This window comes from Amaranthus tricolor, chromosome 15 (genome assembly GCF_026212465.1).
Source record: "Amaranthus tricolor cultivar Red isolate AtriRed21 chromosome 15, ASM2621246v1, whole genome shotgun sequence".
NCBI classification, from domain to species: Eukaryota; Viridiplantae; Streptophyta; class Magnoliopsida; order Caryophyllales; family Amaranthaceae; genus Amaranthus; species Amaranthus tricolor.
The window spans coordinates 18,825,754-18,837,985 of record NC_080061.1 but is presented as its reverse complement, the minus strand read 5'-3'; the positions used below and the strand labels follow the sequence as shown (position 1 = coordinate 18,837,985).

Below are 12,232 nucleotides of genomic sequence, written 5' to 3'. Positions count from 1 at the left end.
TAAAATTTGTAAATTCTATTCGAAAATAACATATGAAAACAGAGGAGTAGATAGTTACTAATCGAATTTTAAATCTGTCAACTTTCAACGCCTTGATTCAAATGTCAAACAATAAATGGTTTTTGAATGATATATCATTTAAATTTATTCATTGTTATTTAAAAAAAAGGTGAAGTCAAATTTTTAAATTTAAAAACCATAATAATGAAATCCTTAAGAATAGTCTTACAACAAAACTATTTGAAATTCAAAAAATGATTAAAAGTATTGGACAAGCTTTCAAAACAAGGTTTCAGTTAGGCTTGTACAATGGGCCGGATTCTTGATCCAGCCCTTTATTATAAGGGTTGTATATGGGGAAAATTTGAAAAAAATAAGACAATTAAACAACTTATTTTTCAAAATAAGCTTCGTGAAAACTTATTTCCCAAAATAAGCGTCCGTACATCCAAATCTAGGTTTGGCAAGAGTCGCTGTTAGTAACAGCGAAAGAGAAAAAAAAAAATTAAAAGCCCAAAGTCGCTGTTACTAACAGCGACTTAAGGAGTTGACCAGTCAATTCCTTAAGTCGCTGTTAGTAACATTGACTTTAAGGTTAACTGGTAACTCCTTCACCTCGTCAGCTGGAATAAGGAAGTAACTAAGAACTGAAAACTTAAAACGCATTAAGTCGCTGTTAGTAACAGCGACTTTAGGCTTTTAATTTTTTCTTTTTTTTTTTCTTTCGCTGTTACTAACAGCGAGTCTTGCCAAACCTAGGTTTGGATGTACGGACGCTTAATTTGGGAATTAAGTTTTCACGAAGCTTATTTTAAGAAATAAGTTGTTTAATGGTCTTATTTTTTTCAAATTTTCGTATATGGGGTATGATTGAAAAAGAGTTGAACTTACTATTTAACTTATAAATTAAAAGATAAGAATTGAATAAGGATTTAAAAAAGATTGTAAGTGGGCTCTGATCAAAACTCATTTCCCTCTCCATATATATAACTCACAGTAGCAAAAGAGTCATACACAACCCTAAAACTAAAATATTTCATTTCAGCTGGAGATAATCTGATACGAATTATTTCAGGCGTGTTTTCTCTCTTTACACTTCTAAATGTTATGTTAATCTTCCATTGTTATTGTAGAATGTAAATGCTACTTTTTCCGAATTGTTGTTCCGATTATTTGATTGTTGTTGCCGAAAATTTAGCATTTAGAACATACCTGCTTGTCATTATTGATTGTTGTGGAATTCAAGTTGCAGATTAATTAATTAATTGTTGTTGCCGGATTGTTGTGGTATTATGGGGGCTTTTCTTGATGCTTATCTTAGAGATGATGGTGAACAATATTTTGATGTGTTGGATCATCCTTCTATGGCTCCTACTAGTTTGTTTATTGAAAAGAAAGGGTACTCTGGATTTATGTCCAATTTGTGAGTTAATTGTTGCATATTCTTTGAGACAGTATCAATAAATTGTGCCTATGTATTATCAAATATGATAACGAGTCATATTCGTGCTAATTTCCTATTTTAATTAATTGTCATCTAATAATCGAATCATTATATGACATTTTGACAAGATAAATGGAAAGCGAGGCTACTACATCATCTAGAGTGGAATTTAGAGTGGAGCTGGAGCAAGATAGTTATAATGAATATGCACCCCGAAATAAGCGGAAGAAGAAGCTATCTAAGGTATGGCTTGAGTATAATGAAGAAGTAAATGACAATGGTGTAGGAATCACAAATTGTAGGCATTGCAAAATTAATTTTGTTTGTGGCCTATCTAAAGGGAGATCACATTTAAAGTGTCATTTGTTACAATATTGTCCGAAAATACCTAATGGACCAATTGGGGAGGTATTGATTGATGATAATAATGACATAAGGGAATTTGTCTTTGATCTGAAAACACTTAGAGCAGAAATTTTGAATTCTATTTTTGAAGGAGATCACTCATTTTCAACTGTGGAAGAAAATGGTTTTAGAAGAATGATGGCTAGAGCTAATCCTAAATTCGAGTTATTTTGCCGAACTATTATTACTAGGGATCTTTAATCTGAATATTATTGTTATAAGGGAAAAATTGCAATGCATGTTGGTAAATGCTCCTGCACTTAGTAGTTTAACAACGGATTTGTGGGATTCGAAACATAGTTGGCAACATTATATGTGTATTACGGCTCATTTTATTGATAAGAATTGGAAGTTACAAAAAAGAATCCTTAGGTTTCAAGCCATTTCTCCTCCACATGATGCTGAAAATTTTTTTGATGAAATATTTATGTTTTTAAATCAATGGAAAATTGATCATAAAATTCTTAGTTTTACTGTTGATAATGCTACATATAATGATGCTTTGATATCTAGTTTAAAAGCTAGACTTTCAATGAGAGGGATGTTGCCTTTTGGTAGATCATTGTTTTATGTAAGATGTTGTGCACATGTGATTAATTTGATTGTCTAAACTGAATTAGAGCCTTTAGGAGATATTTTGGAAAATGTTCGAAAATTGGTCAAAAAGATTTCAAAATCATCTAACTTAAGTAAAATCTTTTTTGAGGTTGCTCAAAAAAACTTTCATCTTGATGTGAAGAGGAAACTTAATATTGACATGAAAGTATACGTTGGATTTCAACCTTTAAGAGGATTGATAATGCTTTATTTTATAAGGATGTTCTTATTCATTTAGGGTTAAAGTATGCTTCTATTAAGATTTATGTGCCATCAGATAGTGAATGGGAAAGGTTAGTGGCTATTCATAAGTTTTTGAAAATATTTTATGACGTGACATTCATGTTTTCAGCTGTCAAAACCCCAACATCAAATTTGTATTTTAAGTGAGCTTGGTTAATTCATTGTCATTTACTTGGGACAAAAAGTGGCCCCATGCATTTTTGTCATCTATTGTGGATCAATGTTAAACAAATTTGACAAGTATTGGAAGGAATATAATTTGCAGTTGTCTTGTGCGGCTATATTGGATCCTCGATTTAAGTTGAAATTTGTAGAGTTTTGTTTAGTTAAAGTGTTTGGGGAAGAGGAAGGTATGGTCTGATTTACTAAAGTATTAGATACTTTGAGATCATTATTGAGGCTTATAAGTTACGGGCTTCCACTTCTCCTGTAGTTCCTACCCCTCCTTTATATAGTGGATTTGATAATTTACTTGATGATTATGAAAGTTATACTTCACTATCTTGCAATACTAGAACTAGAAAATCACTGTTGGACTCATATCTTGAAGAGGATCAACTTAATGTCAATATGGATTTAGTTGTGTTGGAAAAGTGCAAAAAGATATCCAGAGTGAGCACTATTAGCATGAGATTTGGTTACCATTCCGGTTAGCTCAGTGGCTTTAGAATCTACATTTAATCTTGGGGAGAAGACTATTTTGCCGAATCATAGTTCTTTAAAGTCCAAAACTGTACTAGCTCTAGTTAGTTTGCAAGATTGGCGTCGTGCTGAATATGACATTCCTATGGACTTAGAATATGATTCGAAATCATGTGAAGAAAAAATTAAGGAAATTAATGTTGAAAATGAGGATTCTAGCTCTTTCATTTTACGTAATCATGTTTTTTTAGCATAAATTTTGTTTTTGTTTATATAGACTTGAAATAATGCTTCGTATATTGTGTTCTTATACAAGATTAGTGTTGCGATGCTAATTGCTGGCTGAAGATTCATTTGCGGACTTGAAAGCGGGCAGTTTGTTGCTATAGTGATATATGAGTCAGATTCCGATACAAACATAAATATGTTGTGTACTGAAATTGAGATACTTATATCATTCAAATCATTTGTATTTGTAGCAAATTATGAACAATCTTATAGATGGTAATAATTACCAAGAACTTCTTTTGCTGAACCATAGTTGTTAGTTTAGTTGGTTAGTACTAAATTGAAATCATTTTGTTTTTCCTATTTAAGTGATATTGTATTCATGTTTAGTTGGTTAAGACTGAAACTGAAACATTATGTTGTACTTATTATCATAAAATATTTTGTAATAGGTTATTATCATAAAATACTCTATTACTTCCCTAAAATTTGAAGAATTAAGATAGACGGGCCGGGTTTAATGTGCCCGATCCGTTTAAAGCCAGTTTCCTATTTTGTAAGGCCCTGCCCGGCCCGTTTCTACTAGAATCCGATCCGATCCTTATTCGACCTATTGCACATACCTAGTTACAGCCGAGAGGTTTGTTGAAGAATTATGTTACACCAACGAATCTTTCAGGGTTGTTTTTACCTATATAAAGTCTTTAACATCAAGAAGAGTAAACAACTCAGAGATCACAAGTGCAACCTTAAAAAGAATTACTAAAGCTTTTCATGTGTCTCATATAATCTTTATATTGTTACTCATTGTTATTAGTACGAGATTAGTTTTTTCAATCATAAAAAAAGTGAGTTATTTGATTGTTCTTTAGGGGAAGAACGAGTGTGAATAGAAGATAGTGATATCATTTAGGATTAATATAAAGTTCTAAGGAGTTAATGAAATAGGTTTGAATCCTACAAGTTAAAAGAACCCTAGATTGGGACTAAACTATTTGTAGTTAAACCTCGTGAACATTACTTGTGTGTTATCTGATTCCGCATACATTTTATATTTGTTCAGTATACGATGTATCACGGACATCACTCCTTCAAAACGGCTTTCAAACCTTTGAAACAAGTATCAAAAAAGTAAATAACTAATGAGCAAACTCTATATTTACTCCCCCTTGTAGAGAGTTATTGGTCTCCTAATAAACTTTCATTTGGTACCAGAGTAAATTTCACTTATAATGATTAATAATCTTGTGATTTTTATGGCTTCAATATGAGAAGGTCTTTTGCTCAAGGTTGTTCATTCACTAAGCTACATCTGTTTTGCGGATTAATTTCTCTCATTGGAATACTTTAATGCAATATTTGTAATTGATCGAGACATGGCAATTTGGAACATTGTAACTAATTATTCTAAATTTCTTATGAAAAAGGTTTAGACTACATAGATGTTCTTGTTCTTAAATTCAAATTCAATCAAACTCACTTGGAAGGTGTCTCAAAGAATTAAGGAGCAATGAACGAAATTTGTTAAGGACTTGATGGACTACGTTCAATAGAGTTTTCTCATACTTGACTACAAAGGAAATATGGTACAAACTTGTTATACCCAGAAGGCACATCTTAAGTAATGGAGACCAAAATCCATATTTAATGCATCAATAAAAAATTTTAAGGATAAAGTCAAATGAAAATATCAATGATATCTTTAACAGGCATTACCATGTTACTAGCAGTCTCAATTCTTAGGAAAATTTTTTTTCAAATTCAAAGGAAGTGAGAAGGGTTCCTCGATCCAAGTGGCGTCATAACTTCACAATCATTGTAGAAGTGTACGATCTTCAAATACTTCCTCTTAATGATCTTCTCGGAATAATCACTAAGCATGAATTAAATTTTTATCACTAGTATAAAAAATCTTATTTGCTGCACAACAAATACTGCATTCAAGATGCAACATAAAATAAATCGAAAAAACGAGCAAAAAAAACGAATGGGGTATATGCTGTGGTTCCCCTAGTACCGCAATATATAGGTGTGTTTGAACCTCAACACTTGTTTATTGGCCATCTATTGCTGGTACAAGTGTTACGGGTCAAAACTGCAGTATTTCTTGTCTAAAAAATCGCAACATTTGATTTTTTTTCCACTAGTGTTATAACACTGGTGAAGGAGATGTCATTCCATCCATGAAGAATCTTTCCTTCAAATAAAAAAGGGGGGGAAAAAGAGCGATGACGAAGATAATGATGACGAGGAAGATCCATTTACATTGGTAATATTACGAGGACTTTCACACATAATGAAGGTGAAGAGAAGAACCAAAGGCGACAAATCTGAATATTGCAATAAAGGTAAATTATCCTCTAAATCTTCTAAACTAAATGTTTTTAATGTAGTGCTCCAAATCATATTCGTGAGAGATTGTTCTGCAAAGAAGTTCATCAAGAACAAAAAACAAGCTAGGATTGATTCTAAATACTCTATTGATTTTGACTTTTTAAAAAAAGTACATCTTTGTTTGATGTTAACAATGAAAAATAAATAGATGAGGTAACTTTTGAATATTTTAACTCGTATCCAAAAGAGGTACTATTAGACGTTTTAAAAATAAAAAAGTATTAAGCTCTAAAAAGAACTCATTAAATTATCTCACGCAAAATGCAGAAAGAAGTGACGAATTATCGCTCAACTATCGCCTAAAGCTCAGAGAGATGAAGGCTATCTAAACAAAGGTGTTTCAAGGTTTCGCACCTTGGTACCCGAGAACCAGAAGACCAAAACTATTGCAAAAAGGCAGACTATTCCTACAAAGTGGGGAAGGGAGGAATGGTTTGAAAAAGTGGAGTGAAATGAAGCTAGTGAAGAATGAGTGGCTAAAGAAAGGAATAGCAAATAGTGTAGGTTAACCTAAGACAAGCCTAACAAACCATAATTGGACACTTGGTAACTAAACAATTAAAATAGACAAGCTTGTTATTTTTCTCTTTTTCCTTTTTTTCTTTTTTTTTCTTTTTGTTTCTTTTCTTTTTTTTTTATCTTCTTTTTTCATTTCTTTTTCTTTTTTTAATAACAATAATAAAGATGCTATAACTACAATGTCACCATGATTGAACAGTTTAGAAGATAACTAAACAATACTTACAATTTGGGTGCTACTAGCTACCCTTGTCAAGAAAGGGAATGGAATAAGATGTTTTACCACTATGTCACCATAATTATTCAAATAAGTTGGCGACCTTAAAAAGTAAAAGACATTAAATATAATAGGCTACACCAAATGTGATTTATCCAACTGATTGATCCGACAAACCATACCTAAAAGCATTGCAAAAAAATGAAGGGTTTTGGGGTAATGTGAAAAGCGATGGAATGTGGATTGGTAAAAGTGAAAGAAATGAAATGTGGATGCCTAATTTCCTATGAAAGAAAAGGGAAGATAAAGGGATTATGAAAATTATGAGCATGGTAAGGTGACAAGGGATGGAATGAGAAATAAAAGGGTGTAGGCTAGGTCAACACAATCAAAACAAATTCCATCTTTGGTCTAGGCTCCTATATCATGCCTAGTGCACTACCTATCCATACGTAAAAAACCAACCATGATTACCAAACAAGGCTTAATCCTCATCTGGGTTGAGGTGCTTGCTCTAACTTAAAGGCGGCACCATGTCCCCTACATTCAAGGTGGCCCCACTAAAAGGGCATCAAAGGGCTTACTTGTCGCAAGTCAAAAGAGTGGAGCCCTAAGCCCTAAAGTAATTGCCTAAGGTGGTCACAGAAAAGAGAAAACAAGCACACATGGTCGAGGTAGAAAAAAGACGAACCACAACAAAGCCAATCAAATCCAGCATGTTACCAAGTCATCATCAATAAAATAGCGACGACTAAGTGCGAGAAAGGTTAATGTAATTATCCTTATAGACACAAAATACATATTTATGAAAAGGAAGTGGACCTCCCCCTTATGCAACCCAAAGCATCGTCTCGAATGCTTGAAAGCGTGAGAAAAGGTACAAGGAAGTGATGGCATGTTGTAGCCAAGAAAATTTAACCCAAGTCATAACAAATTTAGCCAACCAAACCTTCTAACTTCTTTAAAAGGCACATGACTCAAGACTCAAGACACACAAAAACTAGGAAAAGCAAATTTTTTAGTTGGGTTGTCTCCCAACAAACACTTCTTAAGGTCATTAGCTAGACCTTTTTCAGTAAATAGTGAGTCAGACTCCTTAAGAGTTTATCAAACTTCTTAAGAATAGGGCATAGACTGGAAGTAAAAAGGCACAAGAAGAAAATTGAAAGTAAGAAGGCAAAGGCTTATCATTAAGGGATGAAAAGCTAAACATAAGGAAAATAAAGGGAATCCGTTGGAATTTCATGACCTTGGTCAACATAAGTCATAACATGACCAACCGATGGTAAGGCCAGACAATCCTCAACATGAACGTGAACATGGGTGGAGGAGAATACATTAAAGTGACTAAGTGACATAATGTAGAACTCAATAGAGGACACATAAGTAACATGTACTTGAGACTCATCACCAATGTAGGCATTAGTCTTTAAGCCACTAGGCTTGTACAAGGGATTAGAATGCCAAACATAGGAGACTCATCAATGTGAGGCACACAGGGCACCTTATCAAGAGTCTCACAAGCAAGTGGTGCAAACATACATGGTATAGAAAAGCCATGCTTAAGAGGCATAAAACACGACACTCATAAATGGGGATAGAGGAGGACTGATGAAAACAATGGTCAACATCACAAGACTCAATTATAGGAGGATCACAAGGTGTAATGACATGAAACTCACAAACAACATATGTAAGCAAAGGAGAATCATCAAAGTAAAGCACATTATAATATGACATACAATCCTACTCTTAATTCAAGCCATCATAAGGCGTATCCACATAAGGCTCATTATTATAAGAAATAGAAAATTGATTAAGGTCTTGGGATATGGCCTTACACTTCTCAATTAGACCTTTCATAGAATTAAAAAATGAATCATTGGGGTCAAGCCTACAATCAATAAATGACAAAGAGGTACAAAGAAGGATAGAGGGCACTAAGACATCTCATCTCCCTAAGGGTGGGGAAGAATAACTAGGATCCTTGTTTTCCACAATTGGGTCATCCCTTAAGCCAAGACGCGTATAAGGACTCACATAGTTATCATTCACATTACAATCATCCCTTGATGCCAAATAAGAAGGGCCGGTCTTGAAATGGTCAAGGCACGTGGGTTGAGGTATGTCAAAGAAGGGCGAAAAGTAGTGAGTGTGCATGGTAGTCAATTCCAAGTCATGTGTGTCCTTGGACAACCATTCAAAGAAGTCTTATGCTTGCTCAATTGGTTGAGCCGAAAATACACCATTATGATCACACTCAACTAAGTTTCTAGTTTTAACATTTAAGTCCCTCATATATCAAACTACACATCTCCCACATTTTAAGACTATGGTCACTAGGGAGGGAGTCAACAGTTTAGAAAATTACTGAACAATACTTACAATTTGGGTTATATCTCACATGCTTTGGCTGTATTCACGTATTGCAATTGGTAAGAACACTTGCATCATTACATGGCAATCGTGAGATTTCATGCTTCTCAACTTCAACTCACCATTTCGGGTCACAAATCTCTTCATGTTGGATGAGTACGCAAACGGAACCTTAATGCTATACAAAGACTCACAAAATTCCCACTTCTCTGCCTTGGACAATGTGTAGCAAGTTGGAGGTAAATAATTTTTTTCATTACTCATCTTTTTCTTACTGCCCTTTCCCTTGTTACTACCACTAACTTTATCAGCTCTATTTCTTTTCTTACTCACCTTAACCTGTGGCCACAACTCCGGACGAATACCCTTACATTCAAAGTAATCTCGCACAACCTTATCATCCATTGTCTTACCTGGAATGTTCATGAGCTTCCCGAGTATGGTATCGCATACATTTTTCTCTATATGCATAACGTCAAGACAATGCCTAACCTGTAGATCTCTCCAATATAGAAACTTCCAAAAGATTGATTCTTTTTCCATAGTCACTCTTCACCCCCTTGCACTTGCCCTGTTTTACCAAATACAGTTTCAACTCCCTTAACCTATTCGTAAACCTCATAACCGGTCAACAGTCGACGAGCTACACAGTCCTCAACCTCCCCGTTGAACATCTTTTTCTTCTTACGATATTGGTGATCTCGTGGGAGGAACTTTCAATGGTGCATGAATACATATTAAAATTTTTAAAAAGGGAAAAACGAGGACATTTTTATTTCTTATTTTCAATCTTATTTTTAAAATTCCCAGCATCATAATGTTTCTAAAATTGGCTAGCACAAGTACTCATTAATTAAGATGGTCAACGTCAATTATTTAAATAGTGGGAGTCGGATCATCACCAAGTAAACTGTTTCGAAAAACCGTTACTAACCGCTTATTCCCTGAACCTATCCACTAACTCTTCATCATCCACCTTTGTTCACACTTTTAATTAATTGAATTAATAAATTAATCCCTTGAGTAACTTTGTGATACCCTGAATTTAGCATGAAAAAGGATTGATAGACTACTCATATCAACAAGGTGCATCTTCTTTTTATGGGAGCCCATTCGCTAAGAACTCCACACTTAAGTGTTCTTGGTGTGGAGCAATCTTAGGATTGATAATCTCCTGGGAAGTTTTCCCGGGCGCGCACGAGTAAGGCCAAAGTGCGCTGGACAGACTTGTGTTGGTTTGTCGGGCTAGTCTACAGTCTCCATGAGTAGTCACCAGCGGTCTGAGGGGCCGGGGTGTTACAAATGGTATCAGAGCAACCTTGCGACCGTGCTGATTGTGTGTTCAGTGCACTTAGAGGGGGAAAAGATCCTGAAACTACAGTCCAACGAGGATGTTGTATTCCTAAGTGGGGGTGAGTGTGATACCCTGGATTTAGCATGAAAAATGATTGATAGCCTACTCATATCAACAAGGTGCATCTTCTTTTTCATGGGAGCCCATTTGCTAAGAACTCCACAGTTAAGCGTGCTTGGTGTGGAGCAATCTTAAGATGGTTGACCTCCTGGGAAGTTTTTTCGGGCGCGGACAAGTGAGGCTAAAGTGTGCCGGAAAGACTTGTGTTGGTTTGTGGGGCTAGTCTACAGTCTCCATGAGTAGTCACCAGCGGTCCGAGGGGCCGGGTGTTACAAACTCCCCCAAAACCGTCCTTACACCCGTATAAAATTAACCTCTCACTTCCACACACTCACGTCACATCACTCAATCACACTAAATCCTCACATCAACTACTACTCCCTAAACTACTCATTACTTACCTCCCTAAAAACCGTCAATTTTCACTCATCATCATCAATACTTCTTCGTTCCCCTCTTACTTTAACCTTTAAACCCACCATGAAAACTCCCAAAACCACAAACTCAACCAAGAAGTCAAGCAAGAAGACACCTAAAACGGCTGAACCAAAGCCACTAAAAGTCATTCACCCATCACCATTGATCATTGCACCACCATCATCTCCCTCTGAACCAAAACCATCAACCACGCATGCTGGTTCTAAACGCCCTAACACAACCCCTAAGGGAGGAGGCTCATCATCCAGGCCTACAAAGAAAAGTAAGAACATTGATCCCAACAGTCCTGATGAGGTTGCTAAAGAAATGTCCGTTGGTTTTGGCCTTGACAAGTATTGGTATGATTCTACTCCTTTCCCTCAACTTCACGACATTCTTAAAAATAAAAATTGGGAAACTTTAATGTCTGATTTTTGTTGCAATCCAATTTACGCTAACCTTATGCGTGAGTTCATTTCAAATTTTTCTATTGAAAATGGGGTTTGCTCGAGTGTAGTCAAGGAGATTAAAATTGAATTTAATTGCATGATATTATGCGAATGGTTTGGGGTTCTTGCAATTGGTTTTGACACTTATTATGTCGGTTCAAAGATTGTGTTTTCTAGGATAAATGAGAAGACAATGCTCAAATTTTTAGGGATTCATGAGAAAAAGGGTAGGATAAGTCACAATACACTATGACGCTTTATTTTACCACGCAACTCCAAGCGTAGTGAAGTAAATCATAGGGATGCCATACTGATTTATTGCTTGGCTAACCATATTAAAATCAATTTCCCTTCACTTATGATTTCGCATCTGTCTGAATGTATTGAGAAAAAGTACATGTTAGGGAGGCTTGTTGACTTGGATTTTTAGAAAATTTGGAGTCCCATTGGAAGGACTGTAGTTCCCCATTAACTCTAATAACAAAATAGGTGCAAAATGTCTCACTAACTTGCACCTCAAATTATCTTATAAGGGAATTCTGGAGGAAGCTTCCATTGAGGATGAGGAGGAAGAGGATTCTAATGAAGAAAAAGATGAAGAAAAAGAAAAAGAAAAAGAAAAGGAGGATCAAAAGGCTGCAGAGGAGGACCAGGAGACTGTTCCCACTGCCACTCATGAAGAGGCAGAGTTGGTTACCATGGGGCACAAGAGGAAGTTCGGGAACGAGGGGAACAAGAGGAAGCCTTAAGTGAGGGGGAAGCCTCTAAGGAAGAAGAGGGTGAGGAACTGGATGATGATGATGATTCATCAAGTGATAAGGAGGTACGGATGCTTGGAAGAAGAAGTCCATTGTGACTCCAAGGAAAAGTAGTAGGCTAGCTTCTAG

At 35.4% G+C, this 12,232-nt stretch overlaps 1 protein-coding gene across 3 annotated transcripts; it reads left to right on the top strand.

Moving 5' to 3' along the window:
* Positions 1–936: 936 nt before the first annotated feature.
* LOC130801611 (uncharacterized) lies at positions 937–3,866 on the top strand. 3 transcript variants are annotated; one of them, XR_009039643.1, is made up of 3 exons: positions 960–1,423; positions 1,573–1,687; positions 3,648–3,866. XR_009039643.1 is itself a non-coding variant. In XM_057665489.1 (2 exons), exon 2 carries the CDS (start codon positions 1,577–1,579, stop codon positions 2,048–2,050), a length of 474 nt encoding a protein of 157 aa, XP_057521472.1. In that variant the 5' UTR covers positions 937–1,075; positions 1,573–1,576; the 3' UTR covers positions 2,051–3,639. The 3 variants fall into 3 exon arrangements, 2 of the variants coding, with proteins under 2 accessions (XP_057521472.1, XP_057521471.1); XM_057665489.1 differs by lacking the exon at positions 3,648–3,866 and having other exon boundaries at positions 937–1,075; positions 1,573–3,639; XM_057665488.1 differs by lacking the exon at positions 3,648–3,866 and having other exon boundaries at positions 949–1,423; positions 1,573–3,639.
* The last annotated feature ends 8,366 nt before the right edge of the window (positions 3,867–12,232 follow it).

Excerpts from the sequence above, each read along its gene's own strand:
- LOC130801611 (XM_057665489.1), top strand. The coding sequence starts at position 1,577 with ATGGAAAGCGAGGCTACTACATCATCTAGAGTGGAATTTAGAGTGGAG.